The 22343-nt window shown below is 36.9% G+C and overlaps 1 protein-coding gene across 1 annotated transcript in view; it reads right to left on the bottom strand.

Moving 5' to 3' along the window:
- The window catches only part of DNAH7 (dynein axonemal heavy chain 7), a 112624-nt gene that overhangs the window by 75044 nt on the left and 15237 nt on the right, over positions 1 to 22343 (bottom strand). Inside the window, exons 12-21 of the mRNA XM_080399345.1 lie at positions 21268 to 21543; positions 20205 to 20332; positions 19949 to 20027; positions 15886 to 16110; positions 14360 to 14506; positions 13056 to 13741; positions 10513 to 10699; positions 5069 to 5262; positions 3714 to 3912; positions 2071 to 2211 (exon numbers count right to left, since the gene is read on the bottom strand). Of these exons, the coding sequence (XP_080255471.1) occupies positions 2071 to 2211; positions 3714 to 3912; positions 5069 to 5262; positions 10513 to 10699; positions 13056 to 13741; positions 14360 to 14506; positions 15886 to 16110; positions 19949 to 20027; positions 20205 to 20332; positions 21268 to 21543 (2262 nt within the window). The remainder of the gene's footprint in view (positions 1 to 2070; positions 2212 to 3713; positions 3913 to 5068; positions 5263 to 10512; positions 10700 to 13055; positions 13742 to 14359; positions 14507 to 15885; positions 16111 to 19948; positions 20028 to 20204; positions 20333 to 21267; positions 21544 to 22343) is intronic.

Raw genomic sequence — 22343 nt, 5'->3', positions numbered from 1 at the left:
ATAACAACCCACTGGCTTACTACCAAGCCCTCCTCAGCAAACAGGAGCTGTCAGCTGAGGCACAGAGCGTGTCCTCAGCTCCTGCACCAGTAACGCTCCTTAGTGCTATCCTTCTGACCATACGACCATGTATCACCAAGAACGCACACAGGCCGCAACACAATGCTCTCAAAATCTACGAAACACCACGGTTTTTCTACAGAATCTCAGTTTTATTACGAAATTTGCACTTTTGATTTATGTACAATAGTTATTTGTTGGAAACAACTAACTCAAAAATGTCTGAAAGAGAGCAGGTGTGTGTATGTATGTGCTAACACATATTTAATTATTTACGAATGACTTAAATGATATTGCCATCCTGTCGCTGAAAACACTGAAGCGCTTCAGCCAGACTGCAGTACTTCTGGGCTCTCACATGGTCCCTGGCTGACTGTCATGCTTCTTACGCTTCAGCACATGACATAGGAACGGAAAAGAAAAAAGAGTATTTAAGGCTGTAAGACCAAGAGTTCTCCCTGCCACAGATTTGTGACGGATTGTCAGGAGATACAAATGCCTCTCTACCACTTCGCTACATACAAGCTCCTTTCTATAGGAGAATGAAGATTCTGGGGCTGGAGCCAGATGAGAAGAATTCCCACAACAACAGAATTTCAGTGAAAGATACAGGAAGGGCAGGTTTCTGTCCATGCTCATGTACAGAAGAGGCTTGACACAGACCACCACAAGAGCTTTTGTCTAGGCTGAGAATTCTGTAACAAACATTCCCAAAAGTAAAGCAATTTAACCTCACTTCACTTCCTCTTTTATTTGTTAACAACAGTAACTACAGGCTCATTAAGGTGAGGCTGGATTTAGGTTTTGGTTTTGGTTTTTTTTTTTTAAATCTAAAATCTCTAAGATTACAAGTCCTGTCTCTCCTTCCTGAAAGTCTTTCACCAATGGAGGATAAATGGTGCAGTATGTAGAAATCTTATTTCTTTCCCCGGGAAACTGAGAATCTCCTTTACTGGGAAAAGAAAACATATTCAAATCTTTTTCCAAATCTTCAGATATGTTGCAAGATCTACGCCTCATATTAGCAGGTAATGTCCTCTTCTTCCTTTAATTCCCTCTTCCAAAACACTCAGAAGCTTTGTTTCCTTTCATGTCAAACTCCAGCTGCTCAAAAGAGCCACTATTACCAGGAGCCATTGCTTCAACTTGTGAATAAGCAGAAAACGTTATACAGTCTTAAAATACTGCCCCATATATGGATTAAAGATTAAACATCATGTTTGTGGTACAGCTCAACTATACATAATCAGGAAGAATCAAAAAATACAATACTGTAGAAGTTCTTTCGATTGATACCACGTCTTGGCAAAAAACAGGAATGAAAAGTATCATGAAGTATCACAAAGTTATAATTTTATGTATAACTGAAAAGAGACTTGATGATTCTTTCTGTCCAAACACCAGAGAATTAAAATTTAGTTGCCTCATCTGATGGTGGCAATTCTGGAACACTTCCAAATACAAGTGAGAGCATTAACCCTTGGTGACAAATAGAAGAAAGGTCCTACAAAACATATATCCTGAATTTTAATTCAGTGCCTTAAGTAGCTTTATTCCCACTAGCATTAGCTAACTAATTATAAATTCTGTACCAGTCAGGCATATACATTCATTATTTCACAAGGGCGAGGACGGTATATATCCCCTAATGCTAGTCCTAGCCCATCTTCATAAAAAGCACTAAAAATTAATGAAGGTAAGTTAGACTTCTGAACCAGACATGAACAAACTCCATACCACCCAAAGTCACCGCTGCGCTGCTCTCACAGAAGTGTGTGACCTACACACTGAGCCGAACTGAACGCACTCTGACGGGTACAGAAGCATTGGTGCCTATACCCAAAAGGAAATACTAGCTTCAAAACCTTCACGGATTCCATTTCAGGTAGATACTCAAAAGATTAACTGTTGAATTGAACACCTATTCATCCAAAAAGGTTACTACCGAAGGTCTAATTTACTACTGCATTATATCAAATTGACATAAATTTAAATTTAAAATATCCTTACCCTTTGGCCATTTCTAATAGACATCTCTACTTGCATTGTCCAGAAAGTTTGGGATGCACAAAGAACTGTTTGTCCAGGCCACTCTCTTACCCAATTAACACGTGGAGTTTTTGGATAAGCTTCAAGTGCATCCCCAATGACCTGGACAGGAAAAAGCACACTGTAAGTACATGCAAAACCAGGTGATGTTCAACTTTAGAATTGAAGTTAGATTACACTGTATTACCGAGAATAAAAAAAATAGAACAGGGTCTAGATTCAGCCTCAAATTCAATTTTGTAAATACTGACACCTTGCAAGCAAATCTCTCAGTAAATCTCACCCCCTCAAATGTCATAATGTGAATTAAATGATCACATAAAATTTCCAAGAACTGATTTCACAACACATTCTAAAATGATTCCTGCCATCAGATACTTAAACATTTCCATCTACAATGAAACTAGAAAACAAGTACAAAGACCATTTGATATTGAAGCAATATCCCAAACTGAATTTTTTTTCATCCATTTATTCTAGTAAAAACCCAGAGCTTTCAATTTTGAAGACCATGCTATTTCAACTTATATCTAACTTCAAGTGTATTTTCTAATAATACAATGAATAACCTGGTTCTAGTGCCACTGAAGGATAATCCCAACAAAATCAAAACTTGCACTGGAAAATATCTGCCAGTCCTGACCAACAGGTTTTTCTCCTGCCACTAAAAAAACCCAGGGAAGAATAAAGTTGTATTACCAACAAACCCCTCAGTAAATCTGGATGGCTCCTCAGATAAGCCATATAAACTACCTGAGTGAAAATCTGCCATTCATTTTGCAGTTCCAAGCCTTTTTGCTTTTAACAATCTATATATACAATAGCATCAATACAAAACAACAACAACAAAACCATCTATGAGGGAAAACTGTGTCTGTATTGACATTAAAACTATCTAAATGTTATCTGGTCTAGGTCATTATAAAAGTTCTGTAGTCAAGGCTAAATGCAGATGAATGGTGCTTAACCATTTCTTGCTCATGCAGCTCAGAGTCCATGTCTGATATGCACCGAACAGATCAGGTTATTGACTTTCTTCTGTACTGCTATGCCACTACAATAATTAAACTGCTGTGCTGTAAGACAGCGTCAGGGAAAGTGTGTGCACGCTTAATTACCTCACTTGACATTAAAAAGGACCACAAAAAAGAAGGCAACAGAGATGGTTAAATATATGACACAATGATGAGACACTATAAAGACCAGAACGATAAAATCTGAAAAGAAGAGTTGAGTCTTGATTAAGGTAGTCATAATCAAGGAAAACATCAAAAACAACCCACAGGCAATCTTTTCAGTTTAATATTGTCCCTTAATACCACATCAAGTGTGGAACATTATCCAGTAAAACAATCCTTGGCACAAAATTTTTTTGTCTCTACTATTAAATTTTAAAGAATTTTAGAGAATTTTACAACCAGTAATTGACACCAGAACTAAAAATTAAAGAATAAAAATTACAACCTTTAAAGACTGAATTAATTGTTTTAATGTTCACGCTAGGTGCAAAGCGTAAAAAGTAATTCTAGTACATGTTAATGTTAACTGAAGAAATCAATGCCAAATGACTTCAGCCTAGAGCGTAAGAGCTCAGGGCTCCTTACCTTGTGGATAGACTTCACCATAGCTGTCTCCAGTTTAACCAGCCATTTTTCAACTTGACCTCTTGCTTCTGATGTGGAGATTGTCTCTACGAGCTCCACAGTTTCTCCTTCACTACTTTTAATGTGTGTAATATCTAATGTATCAGTAAATTGAACTCTCGCAATTCCTTCAAAACACTTTTTCAAGTGAGGTTGTACTCTAGAAAACAAAACTAGTATTAAACAGCTTCTGACAATTTCTTCCTGCCAATACTACCAAAGATGATCTAATTAAAAATTAAAAAATGAACAATTTACTTCTATTTTAAGTTTGTTAAAAAACAGAGTTTATCCTCAACAATAAATTGTGTGTACTACTCCCCACAAGATGTTACCACAATATTTTTTTGAAGATCAGTTTAGATCAGTTTAAAGGTGTAAAATATTACATACATACATTACAAAATAGTCTCTATAACACACAAACTAGTAAGGATAAACAAACATTCTTTCTTTACTGCTAATTACCCTACAGTACATTAAATTCCATTATTTTTATCTTCCCAGCAAACCAGAGTAAACATTAAGGAATTTGAGTAAAGCAACCTAGTGCAGTCTCAACACAATAGCTTGTAATAAATAAAAAAAGAACCCTTTAAGATTTTTTTTCCTCACAAGATTTCTTGCCCTGCTCATTGCACTGCATGAATATTTCTCTGTCACTGAGCTGGCATTTCATTTTTCATTTTTGTTCTTATTTTTGCATGACCTCACGCTGCATTCACTGCACGCTATCAAGCCTGCATATTGGGAATCCAACCCCAGCTCCTCTGCTCATAGCGAGGGCTATATTGCTTAACAAGATCGCTACTGCAGAATTCTTGTAGAGTTAATACCACTCAGTGTAAGAGGGACTTGGACCGAGTTAATACTTTCTGCAGTTTAATCCTGAATGAAGTTGGGGAGTAGAAATCGCAGAGAGAGTTAAAACACAGCAAAAAAAAATTGAACACTTTAATTAGGACTGCCCCTAAAAAGATAAAACTCAAGTCAGCAGTATACAAGTTCCACCTGATATTCCAGTTTTCTGCTGGGAAAAATCAGGTATGTTCATTTCACCATGAATTACTATATGGGCTTCTGATTCTTCTGAAAACCAGTGTATGGAAGGGTTCCTAGCTTAAAAAACAGAACTTAATTTAATTACCCATATTAAAAATTACTCTGTGCTCACCCATCATTAAATCTAACCAAGGAGGCACTTAATATCATAATCGTCAGTGAGAAAGAGAGTGTTCTGGGCTCAGAGAAGCAATATAACAAGACCATCTCCATGCACTGTGAGTCACAAATACATCTATTAAATATTACCGTACCGAGTAGGATCTTTGGTCTCTGAAAGATTCTCAAGGAGTTCATCATTAGATAAAAAAAAGAATCTGGGGAAAAATAGGCGCTTCTTCTCTAGGTATTCATTAAGTCCCTTGAGAATTAGCTCCAGAGATTCATTGCACTTCCTCAGTTTTTCAAACATCTTGTCTATTATTACTACCGTCAGCACACGTTTGTCCTGGAAAAGAAGTTACTCTAGATTAGTATGTTAATGCCTTCTCAAGTAAATCACCACACAGCACTGCAGGAACTCTTTAAGCACAATGAGTATTGATGTCAAATTCTGCTTGACTCAAACCATTGTGAGGTTTGTAATTTACTAACCTCCATTGCCAGGGTTCACTGGAAAAGTAGTTAGGCAGTTGCTATTAATTTTTTCAAAACATGAACTATTATTTTTCAAAAATAATTTTCAAAACAGGATCAATTCAGCACAGCACAACTCCCCTCATTCTGTTGGAGCAACAGCAATTTACACTGGCTATTCAATTGGATTACATAATTAAGCAACATGAACAATTAAAACATTTTGATGGGTTTTTCAAAGCGTACTTTTACAACAAGGCAGTCACACATTTTAAGTGGCACTCATCTGCCAGAGTTGAATTCAAAATAAATTATCTTTCCTTCCTTATAAAATACATAAATATATACATGAGATTGTAACTACGGAGATGGCAAAGCCATACACAGGCAACACTGACACTTGGTACTGACTGGTAGCGCGATCTAAAAAAAGGTTTTCTCTGATCCCAACGTGTACTAGCTACATACGTTTTGCTAGCAAAAACCTTTAAACACTTGAAAAGTTGTATTTGCTTTAAGAATATAAAAAAATTGTATTTTTATTTCTTTTTACAATAGCACCTGAATTAACACCTGTCAAGATACATACTGGATAAAACACTGGGTTTCTTCTATTTATACGCTGTGTGGATGGCAAAATATATTAAGACATACAGTGCTTTCCAAATTCTTTCTAGTGCTTCCCAAATTAACCCCTCAAGTTAAATAAATATAAATGCTTACAAAAGCTACTGCATAAGATGAGTTTATCTCAGTTGGTACAAATATAAAGAAGATTTTGCAAAAGACCTAGACCTAAAGGTTGCCAAGCAAAGAAGCTTTAGAGAAACACAGTTGTCTGAACATCAGGTTCTACCGTTCAGTATGCCTTATGACCAATCCATAGCTTAATCATCATTACAGGTTTTAATCTTGCTCATCAGGCATGGGGATTTGGGAGTAAAATGCGACACATCGCAAAGTAGCGAATTACACAGATTTATGACCGAGGAAGTCAAACCAAGCAAACGCTTCTACTCAGTTCCAGTATGGGCCTGGGTTCATCTGTGACTGAATTTATTCTAGTTCACTTCTAGTTCAGATCCCTGCATTGTTAACCGTGAACTGATTCAAACCCACTCACTTGAACATACAGAACATCATGTTCTATAATGACAAAATCCTGGCAAGGAAAAGGAGAGTGATTAACCCCAATCCCCTGCTCCACTTCCCGAAGTCTGGGAACACAGCTTCTGCCATAGCTTCTCCTTTACCACTAAACCAGACCACACTCCCCTGGAATTTGAAGGGGGCCACAATGACCACAGGTGAAATGGAAACAGAGCTAACTAGCAATGTTAGTCAGCCCGGAGGTCCCCTCCGTTCTGCCCAGTGAGTCTGCGCCTGTAAACACACAGCGAAGAACACATATCCAGGATTAAAGTAAAAAAAAAAAAAAAAGACAGAGCTATAGGCAACCCTAAGAGATTGGTAGGGAGAACTGCAGACTAGTCAGTCTACTGAGGGCTCGTAAGAGCTGCCGACAGTAACAAAGAACACCCCACCAACGGACAGCAGAAGTCAAGGATGTACCCAGAGTACTTCTACTAGGAATAGTTTTGTCAGAGCCCATTACAAATGTAGAATGTTCTGCTCAGAAAAGTCTGGCTGGGCTTGCAGAACAGCACAGTCTCATAGGGCAGAACCACGGGTGCCTCACGTTGCAGGGGCAGGAGAGGAGCCAGGCTGGACTGCCCTGCAACGCCCCGAGCTGCAAAAGGTGTCTGCAAGAAACACTCCTCACAGGCTGACAATGCGGATTTGACCCAGGAGCCTGACTGCTGTTCAGCTTCAGTTTGGTGAACTGAAACAAGAAATTCCAAGTTCAGTTTCAGTTCAAAAACTCGTAACATTATGAAATTATTTACAACATGCATTCAGCTTTGGTTCAGTTCCTGCTCATGTTACACACGTACTTCCAATCTACTGAAAAAAACCCCACCCAGAATTGTATGTTTAGCTAATTGATTTTCACGGGGGTGCATCTCCCTAATACAATAATCATAGCGTTCCTCTGCACATGAAATACATTTATCTTCTGTCACCTGCCTCTTGCATCACACCAAACCACAACAAACTCAGTAACTACATACTTTTCATCTATACATAGACAATTAAGCTGTCAGCATACAAACATAACTCAAAATTGGTTTTATAAAACAGTTTTTAATGCACAACCAACCATATGACTACATGTTGTCAACAGAGAGAGCTTTTGTTCCCTTTCTTAGTGTATTAATCATCAGCAAATAGATTAAGTGAAACTGGTAAATCAAAGCTGTGTTGCCAGTTTTATAAATGGGATTCTTCCTGCTTGTTTTTTCCTTCATATGAGGAAAAAGTAAAGAAAAAAAAAAAGAATTTATGCTACAGCATAGATTTCCTATTTACAGGTCTGCTAATGCATAAAGAAAAAGAGCTAATGACATCATTCTCAGTCATTCAAAACATTAGTGTAACTTTGTCAGTGACACTGTTGGTGTTAATTAGGGGAAAAAACTGTATCAAGAAAAGAGTATAAATTAAGTGTATAAAAATAGTTTGAGCATCTTGTTAAAAGACCATCACCAACTCTAGTTTCTAAATATAATTTCTGTATGTATCACAGGTTACAGCCTGGGGGTGTGTGTGTGTCTTGTTTTTTGATTTTGTTTTCTTTTTCACCACGAAGACAGAAAAGCTTCCATATCCTTGAATTTTTTTTAAATATAATCTAGAAAATAAACCATGAAGTAATTTAACCCTCATTAATGTGTGCTGCTTAAAAAAGATACTTAAACTGAAAGAATAATATATGATTATTCAATTTTGTGATGAAAAGCTAAGCAAATAAAAGCAATTCATAATACACAGCAATTTTATAATAAAACGGCTTATAAATGCAAAAAAAGTGCAAACAGACTCAAGTTAGCTTTTAGCTTTGGGCTTTAAGAAAGACCATTCATATGGACTGGGGAAGAACAGTCCCCAAACACTGTATTTGTGGAAGCAGAGTGCCATCTTCTGGAAAATAATGCCCACTAGTCTAGCCAAAATCAACTTTAGATTGTTAAAACTTCTATTGCGGCGTTTACGCTCTCCTGTACAAACAAAAGATTGTTCTCTTTTCTGGCAGTGAGAACATGTATCACATTTAAAAGATACTTTGTATTTGATTAGCACTGAATATCTGACTTCGAAGATTTTTTCAAAACAGATCATCAGCACACAACATTCAGAAATATAACATTCAACAAAATTCTGAAAGTCTTGCCCTTTTTATTGTTATTGAATTTCTTCCCAAAAATGACTACTATTAATTTCACAGCACTATGGGATAAATTCTTCTGATTTAGAAGAAAATCAGGAAAGAAAACAAGAGGAAGAAGGGGGAGGGGGAGTGTAAGACAGAAGGAGAAAAAGGGGGGGGGAGGGGAGAAGCAGAGGGAGAGAAAGGGAAGGAGAAAGACTTAAAAGATAATACAAAGTGAAAAATTATTTTTAAGTGATCAAGCTAAATTGCCAGGAAATTAAGCAAATGTTTCTTTGTGTATACTACACATTTTGTGTATTCCTACAGTAAGACCACATCTACAATCTTTTTGAAAAGAGCTCAGACCAAAAGCTTTTAGACTGAGTGAAAATTTTAGCATTTTTCCTAATGACATAACGGATCTCCGAAAGTTCTGCAAAGGCATGAGACACATGAAAACTAAGCTGATTTTTTCCTTCAAAAAGTAACCTTATGTCCCTACCCTGGAAAACAGCGGACCTCATAAATCTTCTCAAATCTGTTGAATAGTTAAGTAAGCCCAGTTAATAAAATATTAAAAATACAACACCCTGCTAGAAAAGTCCTTGATGTTAGGGAACTTTTTCCGAAGGAACGCAGTTTCTCTAATCATTATTAGAATCATTAAAATTATGTAACAGGATCGTCAGAATTACTAGCTAACTGGTTATCCCCTGAGGAACAGTTTGCAGAGCGTGCATTCAGCCCATTGACTGCGCAACCACTCATGAGTCAGCTGTGCCAGGTTCAGACCTCTCCTCCTCCCTCACTGGTACCACCGCTTTGCTAGAAGCTACTGTCCTGCCCTCTCACAGGGTCAGCAGAACAGAACGTGGGAGTGTTCTCCATCCAGTTAGGCTGGCAAACATAGCCGATCTAACCCGATCCAAGGCTGGGAACATCTAACAACTGAAGCAAAGCATTCATATAATCTCATTAATTGATCCTAATTACTGCGCGAAGTTCTGGAAAGCATCAAGTAAAAGCAAGTTGGCAAGACAGTAACATTTTGAACTGCCAGACATGCGCAGTGATGGCATCTGACAACTGCCCTATATACTGATGTACAGTAGATCAGATTAGTACTTTTGAAGCAAGTTAAATATCTAACCAGCTGGAAGTTACAGAGGCACCTCTGCCATTCAATATCCAGATAAACAGCATTTTTCAAAAGGATCAATCAGTGTGAGAGCCGATTCATGTCAATTGACCTACAGTGCCAGGATCATTTTGTCTGTTACTTTGGTTTGTATGCTGCTCAATTTTACTCACCAGCACGGCACACAGCCTGCGAGAAGAGGCTGGGACAGCTGGACTTGTTCAGCTTGGAAACTAAGTGGAAATTAAGGTAGCACTTCGCTGTAGCCTACAACTACCTGAAGGTCAATTGTAAAAGCCAGAGCCAATTTCTCAGTAGTGATAGTTGGGCAACAAGGGGAAACAGGTATAAATCTTTGGACATTTCTAGAAAAGTATTATTTACTAGGAAGGTACTGCAGCACTGAATTCTCTGGAAGTAATCTGCAAGAAAACTCTGTCCTTGGAGATTTTTGAAATTTGGCTACACAAAGCTGTGGCTGAGCTTACGTAATGCTGGCAAAAGTTCTGCTTTTAGAAAGAAGAGTAACTGAACTCCAGTGGCCCTTCCTGTTCAATGCTTACATGACTCTATGTGAAACAGTTCTGCAAAACGAATCTAAGAAAGGGGGCTAAGATGAAACAGAAAACATAGGACTGTGTTATCAGAAGCAGTATTTTTTTCTCAGTACACGCTACAAACTCACTCTATATTCTTAAGACCACAGTACTTACCTGAAAAACTGATTTCATTAAGTCCTTCCACGTCCTAACCACACTACTGAATCGTCTACTTTCCTCCGGCATTTGAGCCACGATGTCAGGAGAACTGAAAATTGGCTCTAAATAAAGCCAAGTAGCCTGAACCTTCAGCCATTCATCCAGGATCTCCTGTGCTAGCAACAGTGTTCCTTCCCATTCCCTACAAAATAGCATTAGTTGAAATGCATTAACTGATGCTTCCAGTAAAACATTTCCAGCAGACTGCTAAGATCTTTTTGGAAATTTGTGTATTCAGCAGCAAGTGCAATATATTTAAGATTTCAGCACAATGTCATATTCACCTAGCGTAATTTCCTGCATATCAGGCCCATGTCCATTTCTGCAACTGGATCATCCATAAGGTTGACTGTAGGATTTCATGAACTAGGCTAATCCAATAAATAAACTAACAGTATCAGTGAATAAACATAGCACACACTTCAGCATGTAATAGTATCTGTGGAAAAAATTACTTGAGTATGTAATCTGTTTCCAGCATAAACAAAAGCCCAGACTACTATTTCTGTTTGCTAGGACAGACAGACATGGAAGTAGCTTAAATCAGTAAACCAAAAATACGTAGACATTATCCTAAAAAGATATGTTAGCTTAATTAAAAGATTTCAAGAAGTAAATAGTCCAATGGTTAAATCACATTTCTGACTTCAAATTCCAAACATGGATGTTGGACACATTTGTTTGATAGATTAAAGACTCCCTCAATATTACTGCTCACCACTGAGTACACAACATTATAATTCAATAACTAGTCAGTCTTTCCTTTTCATAGCCAAAAATTCCAAGATACTTTAGACTATCACTTTTTCTGTGTCCTCAATTTTTCTGCATCATTTTAAAATTATTAACACCACTATCGGACACTTGTTACTATCTCACCAGTATCAGACACATGATATTATCAGTTCCCTCATACCACTGGTATTCTTAATTCACTGACATAAGCAATTTGCAAAAAATATATAAAAATAAAACGCTACTTATAATCCTGTAAGAAGAACGTATATTCTTCTTTCCTGTATAAAACCAGTAACTATTATTTTTTACAACTTTCATACCACTGGACAGTACAGACAGAATTATTATAAAAAGTGCATGCTGTTAAAAACTGTATTGTACAAATAAACCATGGCAAGAATTTTCTCAATAAGACACTCATACATGGGCTGCACTGAGTTCTGTAAAATGATACATGTGAAAACACACTTAACTTCTGCCTTCATTCCTCTACCTGCCACAGGTTCTAAACAACAGATAACTCTGTCTGCATGTACCTTCTCTACCTGAAGCCCCTCCTTTATCTTTTGGGTATTGGCACCTCATCTTTTGTGAATTTTCTTCTACCAAGAGGTAGAGAAAAATGTAGCTTTCCAAGAAGAAAGTAAGGCAGGTCAGTTAATATCCTTACACCAAAAAAATTCCCAAAATGAAGATGAGGAATTTGGAAAAATCTCTGGCAGCAATCCAGAATTCTACATGCTTTGGTGGGTCATTGAGAAAGCAACCATTGTGCAATTGCCTACATCTCAAAGACCAAAGTAATACATTGTATTTTTACAAATGCTGTCAGTCACCAAAAAATTGCCACGGTGTGCTTCCTCATCTTTGATGAGGACAGGCAAAACCCACCTTTTTACATTAACAAGGAAGAAACTACTACACTGTAGTACAGTAGTAACTGGAGAATTAATACTAATTGGAAAAAACCCCAATGTGTGTATGTGTACATATGAATTCATATTTATTGAATACGTGCTGAAATGTGAAATAGCGTTTTTGCAGATTCATGGGAGTTTGGCAATACCAATACAGCTAGATGTAGTTTAGATTAAAGACTTTTAGGTTTTCACAGTATGGTTATGTTTGGGGGATTTAAGGAGCAAGTAAACTATTTATGGAGAAAGACACACAACCAGATTACAATCTATGCTCAGAGATGGAAGTACAGGATCTTTAACATGTAATGCTAAATTTTAGAATTTAATTTTCTGCATTAGAAAAAAAGAAATCTTTCATAATTTCCCTGAAATGTGTTGTTTTCATTTTCTTCATCTCCCTTACATAAGCCCTATCATTTTTGATTGTTGAAGACCTAAAACATTCAGTAGCTTCAAAATTTAGGTAGAAAGTTTAGACTATATTCTCTTAGTCTACAACCTTTCCATCTATACCTCAGATGTGTTTTACCTGGTAATACAAAGGCAATGTTATGATGTATTTGGTACCTTAGGAAACAGAGCACATTAAAAATACTTAGCAACCTCTCCCATGCATCAGCATTTCCCATATTGTTAATTAAAAGTAAAAATCAGCTTTATGGGATTAAATAGTGCGTAGCTGATGTGGGACAAAAGCTTTAGCCCTTTTAAAATGAAATTAATTCACTGCTTTCGGAGGATAAACAAAAGCATTTGAAGTCCCTGTGCTTCAGATTAAGCAGAAAAGATTTCTTATTTGGTAACATAACCTGCACTTTCTATTAGAAAAAAAATAATTACCTTATTCGCTTTTCATGATGCTTAATGAATGAAGAGCCTCTCATAGTCTGAGTTTTGACAATGTGGTCATCCAATAACATCTGAATATCTTCTACAGAAGACAAAATATGGGTTCCTGTTTCTCTGTAGGCAAGAAGAGTGAACTCCATTTGATCCCATTCAGAAATCATTTTCATTAAAGCTTTCTCAAGCGAATGTTCTTTGCTGGCTGTTTCACTGATGGTCTCAAACTTTTCCAGGAATGGTTCAAGATGCAAGTTAATATATGACAAGACATTTGAGTCTTCAGAAGGATACAGTGGTAAGCCAGCAATTTTTGACATCTCTTCCCAGTGCCTTTCTTGCAAACCAGGATTGCAAATCACCTGGATTAGAGGAATGTGGCACCTGAACTCCTCTACTTTTGATTTGACAAGTCTTGTAATTGCTAATGCATTTGGAGAATTCTGGAAGGCTTTTTCTAGTTTATACAGTCCACGCCAGTGGTTTCCTACATCTACCTCTACTTGGTCTGGATTCACTTCTGTAAGTGATCCCTCTGTCCAGTCTTTGTGTTTTCTGTTGAATTCAACAGTTGTACGGTAGAGATGAAGATATGGAGCAAGAGTACTCCAGATGTTTTTATGCTGAGGGTACTGAGATATTGGCCATCCAAAGGACTCTTCTTCTGAATTCAACTGATGAATCTGTTGAGACATAAGTGAGGTCTGAAATGCAACCAAAGCTGTCCGTGATATCAGGCCCTTAACACACGGATTAGGGAGTATTCATACATATTAGGATTCTGGTGTCTTCAACAAGCTTCGAATTAAGTTTTACCAAACCAGTCCATTATGTAATTGCCACCACTGACCGCAGTTAAAGCTGCCTTTAACAGTAACAGCTCAGCATTCACGCTAGGCAATAGAGGAATACAGTCAGAGGTTTACAATGGTACTTGGCCATTCCTCCATAGCTTGCATTGCTGTGGAGGCTTTAACAGACAGAGGTAATAATGAGTATCAGGAATTGCACTTCCAAGCATATTAAAGTATAATTTCTATGCAAACCAACGTAAACTTAATCCACTCTTTCACTATGCAAAGTACTACCATATTAACTCCAGACCACATAGTAACAAATTACTGTGCCCAGTAAATTTGCAGTTTAAATTGCAAATCATAAAAAAATGTTTTGTAGCTGAATTAAGAATTATTTTGCCACACCTCAGAAACTGTATTACTAGGACAACTCTTGATTCTTACAACACAAATATTAAGATTTACAGTTTATACTACTGGACTAGCTTAGACTGTAATTTGTACCTTCTCAGCAGCAAGATCCAATTTTGTATTTAACGCTTCAGCTTCCTTCAAATACCTGTTGACTTCCTGAATATCTCCAAATGCAATAAATTTTTCAACTTGCTTAGAGTAGCTTTTCAGTTCCTCAACAAATTGTTCACAGCGTATCTAATTGAACATCAAGCAAGCATACACTCATTTTAACAAAATCACAATAAATTTCTGTCAAAAGAAGGAATAACTATTTGGATTTGGTATGGTAGAACACTTTGTACTTACAGAAAAACTGAGACATCCAACATATTTTTGCACAAGTATCTATTCCACCCAAATGAGAGAATTTGACCCAAATCCTACTGTCATCGGCAGTGATTTACTGGGCTGACAGATGTGTCTTTGGGTTCTATGCCATAGTTGGACATAAAAATTACTGCTTTCTGTGATGGACACAATCAGCAGGCTAATAATAGAAAGCTAAACTCAAACGCCTAGTACATCTCGAATTAAAACAGAATAATAAAAATAATTCAAATGACAGATGAAGCTAAAGACTTTCACGAGACAGAGGTGTCTCTTGCCTTAAAGCCATACAGTTCAAGGACAGCTTTTTCCTCACATATACAACCCCGCAACACATATTTCACATTGAGTACCAGTAGTGGTCAACATCTGAAACCAAGCATCAAACCATACAAAGCAATAACATGTTTGAAGGTACAGAGCCTATGCTGCACGTTTATTTATAACCCAGTAACACCCACCAGCTACTTCTTTAAATGTCCTGCATAAACACAGGAGCTCACTATCTCAAAGTACGTACGAACTAAGACAAAATGACGGTGAGACTAAGGAGTCCTAGAAAACCAAAGCAGACAGCTATACAGGAAGTAACTGTAACGAAACAGCAGCCTAGTAATTAGCAATCCTTGTGGAGAGACCACATCACTTTAGATAACTAGATGTACTGTAAAAGCCTAGTAAACTTAGTGAAAAATTCTAACAGAGATAAAATACACATACGAGTTTAAAAAATAAAAATAAAACAATCCTGAATCAAGATGTACTTATGTTATAAAACTACCTTATTTGATATTATCCTAACAGCAAAATCACACTTGGCAAATTAACACACTTTTCTTCTTTTGAGCTATCACAGAAATTTTATATACTGCCACTGACTCCAAAGAGACTGCTCATGTGTATAAATCAAGGCATGTACAAGCCTTTAAAAGATGTATCTGAATTTTACTGTTTCATCTACAGACAACTTTCATCAACATCACTGGAAGACCTGTAATCAAAGAGCTTTCAGAGTGCAGAATGTGAGATGTGGCTTGTCTTGCAGTACCCGTGGATATGTGGAAAACAAATGAGTGGAAAGGAGACAAAAATTAGTTCATACCAAGAATAATATAAAAACATCTACTTCGAACTTCTTCTTAAAACATATGGGAAAATAAAAGAGGTTATTCAATCCACTATTTCATGTCCTATACGTCATTCAAAGTCAGAAGCTCAAGTATTCTTAAAGTACTGTCATTACAAACCTTAAGGCCATCTTGAAATTGATCTGTTTTTTCTTTAATTATCTTTCTGTGCTCTTCAAAGATATCTGGCATTCGTGCATACCATTGAAAAACACTGTTGTTCAGTTGAATGTCTGCTGGTGAAAAGTTGACACATTCTATCAGGAAAGCAACACGATTTACAGCATCTGATAATTTCTGGTCCAATTCAAGCATGTCACATGATTCCATTTTCTGCACACAGTCCTGGGGAATAGAAATTAAAGAAGAAGGTATTTTTTAATATAATTTAATGCCAAAGTAATGCCTGAAATAGTTAATACTTAACTTTAAAAGCTTATTTTTTACAAGGAAAATTAAATAAAATTAGAAATACATGCCCTTAAAAGATGCTTATTTGGAATGGCATGGTTTAGGCTAATGGAAGCCAATCCAGCCAGCCTGTTGTAAGTGTTAGAGGTTTGGGAAAGAAAGCATGGTGCTACCACAGAAAAATTAGTAAAATAATTACAACAGAAAAGAAGGACATGCTTCAGAAAGGGAAGCATTAGATGGCCCACTGTGAAATTAGGTCTTCCCCAGCAGTAAGAATATAAGGAACATAAACGATGGCTGTACTGCTCATTATGATTAAAATAAAAATTACACTGTTCTTTCAGATCTCCAGAGTTGGTAGTAAACTGCACTAATACACATCGCATTCTGCAAGGTACTCTTAACAGAAAAGCAACACAGCCCAGTGTAAACAATAATCCATAACGAAGCACTCTGAAAGCCTCTTAAGAAAAGAACTGTATTAGTAAAAACGTTGGCCACATGGACAGATCAATAGTACATCGGTACACATAAATATTACTTGATATCTATCCATTGAAGATACAGAAAAATTTACTACAATGGCACAACGTGGTATCACTGGAATCATTTTTAGGTATGGATAAATCATCCTAGTAAATCTACACTTCTGCTCTTTTAACAGCAGTTTTTCTCCTTCAGAACGTACTCGTTGTTACAGACCTAGAGAATATTTGGCTATTAAAAGAATACCCCAAACAAAGCCTGACACGTCTTTTCAGCAATGAGATGGAACAGCTATTAGAAGGGGGTTGATGCTGGTATAATATTACATGCTACCCATGATTACATGCGATTTGTTTATTGTCCAGCATAAAGATATAGCGTAACAAGCATGCATTTTAAAGGCAACATATTCTCAGCTCATAGTTCAACTTGTAAAACTTTCACTTTTTACTGGAAAAAAATTACTCCAGTCATATCCTATGTTAAACTTCACTGTAACAAAAATCTGACTCGCTCAGACCCAAATGCAACCAATCACTCAGGCACCCAATTTATTTTAAGCACACACCTATATCCCACACATTTTGCTGGACACACACACCAGAACTTTGCTGAATAGCAAGAGACTAAGACATGTTACGTTCTGAGCATGAATAAAGTGCTTCACTGAACTGGAGCCTGAGTACATCAAAGAAACAGCAGGGTTTTGATTACAGAAGTGGTATTTCTAAAGTGAGATGATGGGATTTTACAGTTACTGAACTGCAAACCCTACATCTGCTAAATTTTAAGTGATCTTTCAACAAAGGGTGTAAAGGCAAAATTACTTCATACAACTTGCCAATGCATGCTTTTTAAAGTCTTCTTGTGAAGAATTAAATACACATTAAAGTTCCCTACATCCCAGGTTTCAACTCTTTGCTTAGTTTAGGATATTGGGAATGGTTACTGAGTCTTCCACATCTAATTCAACTGTTTGAATTTAATTCAGGAGAACCAAGAGAGACTCGCTGTTTGATGCTATCTGTTCAGAAGCCTGAAGAACACGCAGTCTAAACTTAATTCTACTGGCACATTGCCCACACTACAGAAATTACTTGTTATCTGCTTACACTAGCTAAACGGGGATAGAAATAAACCCATGCACTTATTCCAAGACATTATATATAAATGCATTGCTTCCTGAAAATCAGTGAAAAAACATCCAGGTAATAACTATACTACTAGCTAAATACCTATATTGCTAACAGGCTCAGTCAGCCTTCCAGCCAGCCACGTTGCTTGCTAGCAAGGAGCCCTACAGCAGTGGTCTCCAAACTTTCTTGATCACACAGCAAGAAATTTTGAGACATGCATCCTCAATATACATACATTTATTTATAGATAATACCCACATACTACTGTCCTAACTTATTATGTACATAATAAAACATGCACAAAAAATAGTAAAAAAGGATTCAATGAAGAAGAAATAAACAATATTTTAAATATTTAGTTAGTAATTTCACAGAAAACTTTTTGCTTTCCCTAAATAATATCATTAATAATATTTTTAGTGAGAGCAGTGTGATTGAATATGCTTCACTAATCTTGCTAAACCCTTTTGAGATTCAGAGGTCTTGTTCTAAGTTCAGTTTATTTCAATACTTCATTTTAATGGCTGTCATAGCTGGAAAAACCCTCAAATACACCTAGATCCAAATGGAAGAACTACATCGTTGGCTGCACTTTATAAATCATGATCATCCACCAATAATTTTTAACAAACACGTTCGAAACTCAGTGAAACATTTGTAAGGTTTTTAAACAGGTTAGAAAATTCTGTTTCCAAGTTTTTAAAGTGTACAGATAGGTGTTTTTATAGGGAGGTACACAGTTTTGAGCAATAAAATCACATAACAATGGGAACACACATGCATCATTTGTTCTAATACTTGTTTCTACAAATCTTTAGCAAGGTTTTCCGTGCGTGCCTTCCAACAGTACTTTCTGTAAAAGACACGCATTTTAGCTTGTCACCATATTGCTGTTCATGTATTATTTCAGCCATTTCTACCATAGCAGGAAGATGTGTTTCCCCAATGGTACGTGGCTTTTTCTTCCACTATTAAATAAGAAGAGGATTCTGAGTCTTCTGAGCATGGATTATTAAATTTTGCAGAGTAATGGATTAAGTAAAGTATGACCTGAAATTTCACTGAAAAAAGTGTAGAGGCTTCTCTTTATGATCTAGATGCTTTGTTTTTACATGTCTTACCAAGTGTGATGGTTTTGTACTATCATTAACTAGTATCTCAGGGCACAACAGACATTTCAGGCAAAGTTCATCATCAAAGGTAGTGGATGTAAATCTGTATTTCAAATACTCTTCCTAAAAATTTTGAATTTTTTGGCCAACTTGTCAAATCTGATTAGACCATTATTATTTTTATCTCATAACGTGGATGATGAAGACCTTGTACTCGGGGTAGAAAGTGTCACCTCTGCCATTTTCTTGTTGATCACTTGTGCTCGCATTATTAGTATCATCTTCAATCTGCAGTTTCTTCGAGAGAATAATTTTAAGGCCCTTGTCCATTTTGCAAGGGCTAGGTTAGTTAAAACTAGCTGACATCATCTGTGAACCTATGCAACTGGGCACACAAACTGCAATACACGGTAATATGCTCCAGCAGATGAACAAGCGAGGGTGCCACCGTGAATCCCTCTGCATTGTGGAACACCTGCCCTTTCCCCAGGACACGTCATGTATGCATGTGGCACAGGACCCTCTGACATACAGACTGAGGGCACCAGTCTCAATCTGTATTATTAAATATAGGTAAAGCTCGATTTCTCACTTTTTTTAGATTAAAAACCCCATCTGTTTCCTTCACATACTCCAATGGATATGTTGTGCACTCCCTGGGCTGCACCCCCCACACTTTGGGGACTGCTGCCCTACAGGGTTTTGGCCCAGGCCAACTGGCATCCTCACCAGTAAGGCCATCGTATGGGGCAAGCGACAGCACAAGGGACTGTTCCAAACAGGCAGTCTGGCTGTGGCCAGGACGTTCTGGGGGGGAAGAGAGTTGCGCTGTATGTCTAAGAGCCAGACTGTGGTGTTTAGCCTCACGGCCAAAGTCCTGTCCTTTTCTATTTTACAATACAGAAATAGCACCAGTGACTTTAACAAGGCCAGAACCATACCCGTAAAGGGGGCAACTTGCGTATGCTACTGCTTCGGGCCAGAGCAATAGTATTGGTAACTACTCACTTAAACTCATAAAAAAGAAAAAACTACCTTAAGTTCCATTAGTTCCTGTGTATTAGATGGAGTAGTAAGGGCTTTTTCTGATATTCTCTCAAACTGATCACAGAGTCTGAAAAATACATAAAATAATGAGTTTGGCATGCATTTTGTTTTAATCATCCTTGACAAGTCAAACACATTTATAACAGCAAAAATGAGATCAACATATCCTTTAAGGATTAAAAAAATTCAACAGTGGAAACAAAGTTAAGTACATTTCAATATACATTTTCAGTCTGAGAGTTACCTCGCATTTATGTCTTGATGATCTCTGAACATTTTGGAAATAACTTGCTCACAAATATTATCCACTCGCTTTACCAAAGCGTTTATTAATTCATCACAGTGCAATTCAAACATTCCGAGACGGACACACTGCAATACAAATATAACAGTTGTCAGAACGCTGAACAGCTTTTACCTATTTGCTGTCACCGTCTTAAGCAGACTGTCGGGGATCTCACCTAGGAATTTAGTTAAACCACAAAATGCTTCTAAAATTTTCAAGCAAAGAAGGGAATAACTGTCCTGTATCCGCACAATGAACTTCATATAAATCCTACTTCTATCCCTTTTTACCTTGACAAATAATCTACATCCTCAAAAAACAAGGGCATGTACTACCTGTAGCAGTGAATGTTGTCTGGTGAAATTAGACTTTGAGATACATCTAAAATGTGGTAATCTTGCTTTACTGTTAGAGACACGTGACAGTCTTTAGGATTAAAAAGACTCTGCCACCTCCCAGTGAGCCTCTGAATCCAATGTGTTGATCACTGGGCCAGTGAGCTCCATTTCCACACGCAGGAGCCCTCATGACAGGCCTGTTAAGTACTAGTCTCGCCAGAACCGAGGTTAGCACTGAATGCTGGGAGAGAAACAATTTAAGGAAAACCACTTTAGCCTTCTGAGCTCTTTTTCAGAACAGACTGACAAAGGATTCTTACCAAAGAAAATCCTTACAGAGACAGAAAAAGGTGGTTCATGTTAAGGATCATCTCTCTGCCCTAGATGCTCGGAATGAATTTGGAAGTGGCTGGACTCACACTTTCTCTTACTCCTCAATGTGTAAGAGCAGCATGCTCTGGATGCCTTCAGAAGTCGTCAAACAATTTCTAGCAAAAATAACTTAAATCTCACTTAAGTACTACAAATACCCCCCAGAAATGCTAAGTCTTAAAAAAAAGAAAAAATATTTCATTTTAATTATCTCATGGCTAATTATCAGCACCTTTGACTAACAACATTCTTAGTACAAGATCAACATTAAATAGTAGCCATATAAGTTTATGAATATTATTGTAATTTACCTTCCTAGAAGTATATTTTATTTCCTTAGCAAGTTTCTGGTACTTTATAATTTCCCTTTTCATTTCTTCAAAGGCATGTTCCTCTGTAAGGAACTGATCAATATCTTTTTCAGCTTGTTTGTTTATCAGGAAGCTGTACTTATCATACAGCTTGAGATGTTCCACAGGTGCAGCACTTTCTTTGATAATTTCTTCTCTGATCCTTTTCTTATGTTCATCCAAGATCTCATCTAGGATAACAGGCTTCAAGACAGTTGATGAGAACTCACCTTTTGGCTTTGAAAAAAAAAACACACATAAAAACTCATTTTCAAATTACAGTTATGTCTGTAGCTCAGCCATGTCATGGAAAATAAACAGGATAGTAAAAAGTTCAACTAAATGTTACTTTAGTTTTGTCAAAATGTTTGTAATTAAAGTCTGATTAAAACCTAATTTTGTAGATACAGCTATTTCCAATCCCAATTTTTTAAATCATAGCTTAAGGATGTTTGCCTTAAGATGTTTGCCTTATTAACAAATAAGAAATCAGAGGTGCTTCATTGAGAAACTCAGCAGTCCACATACTTATCCACTCAAAACAATTCTGTCAGTAATTTTAAGTTTAATCTACAGGGATTTTATTTTTCCTGAACCACAGGCACAACTTCAATTTTGCTATCAACTGATGAATCTGTAACATTAGAAATACGGAAAACATTTTCCTGCAAACCCCCAGAAGATCTAAAGCCTTGCTGTTATGCATTTAGACATACTTGAGATGCTTCTTTTAATTTGTCTTTTCACAGATTATTGATTAGTGCTTCTACAAAGCACAGTGTACTACTCAGGTTTCTGCTTCATCACTGTTCAAGCATTATTAACAAAAATGTTGACAGTTAGTATCTTTATTTAAAATTCAAGTTGGTGATAAACAGAAAGGGAAGCAGAATATCCCATGATATTCCTTCAGGAAAAAAGAAGTGTTCATCTCCCACAGCTCTCTGGGAAATGATCAAGAGGCACCACAGGGCACTCCTTTATTCTTTCCATATTAAAAACTAAGACTGCTATACTAGAAGTAACATGCAATTCTA

This window comes from Falco punctatus, assembly GCF_963210335.1.
Source record: "Falco punctatus genome assembly, chromosome: 8".
Taxonomy (NCBI): domain Eukaryota; kingdom Metazoa; phylum Chordata; class Aves; order Falconiformes; family Falconidae; genus Falco; species Falco punctatus.
The sequence above is the reverse complement of the archived record's forward strand: the minus strand, read 5'-3'. Positions and strand labels throughout refer to the sequence as shown.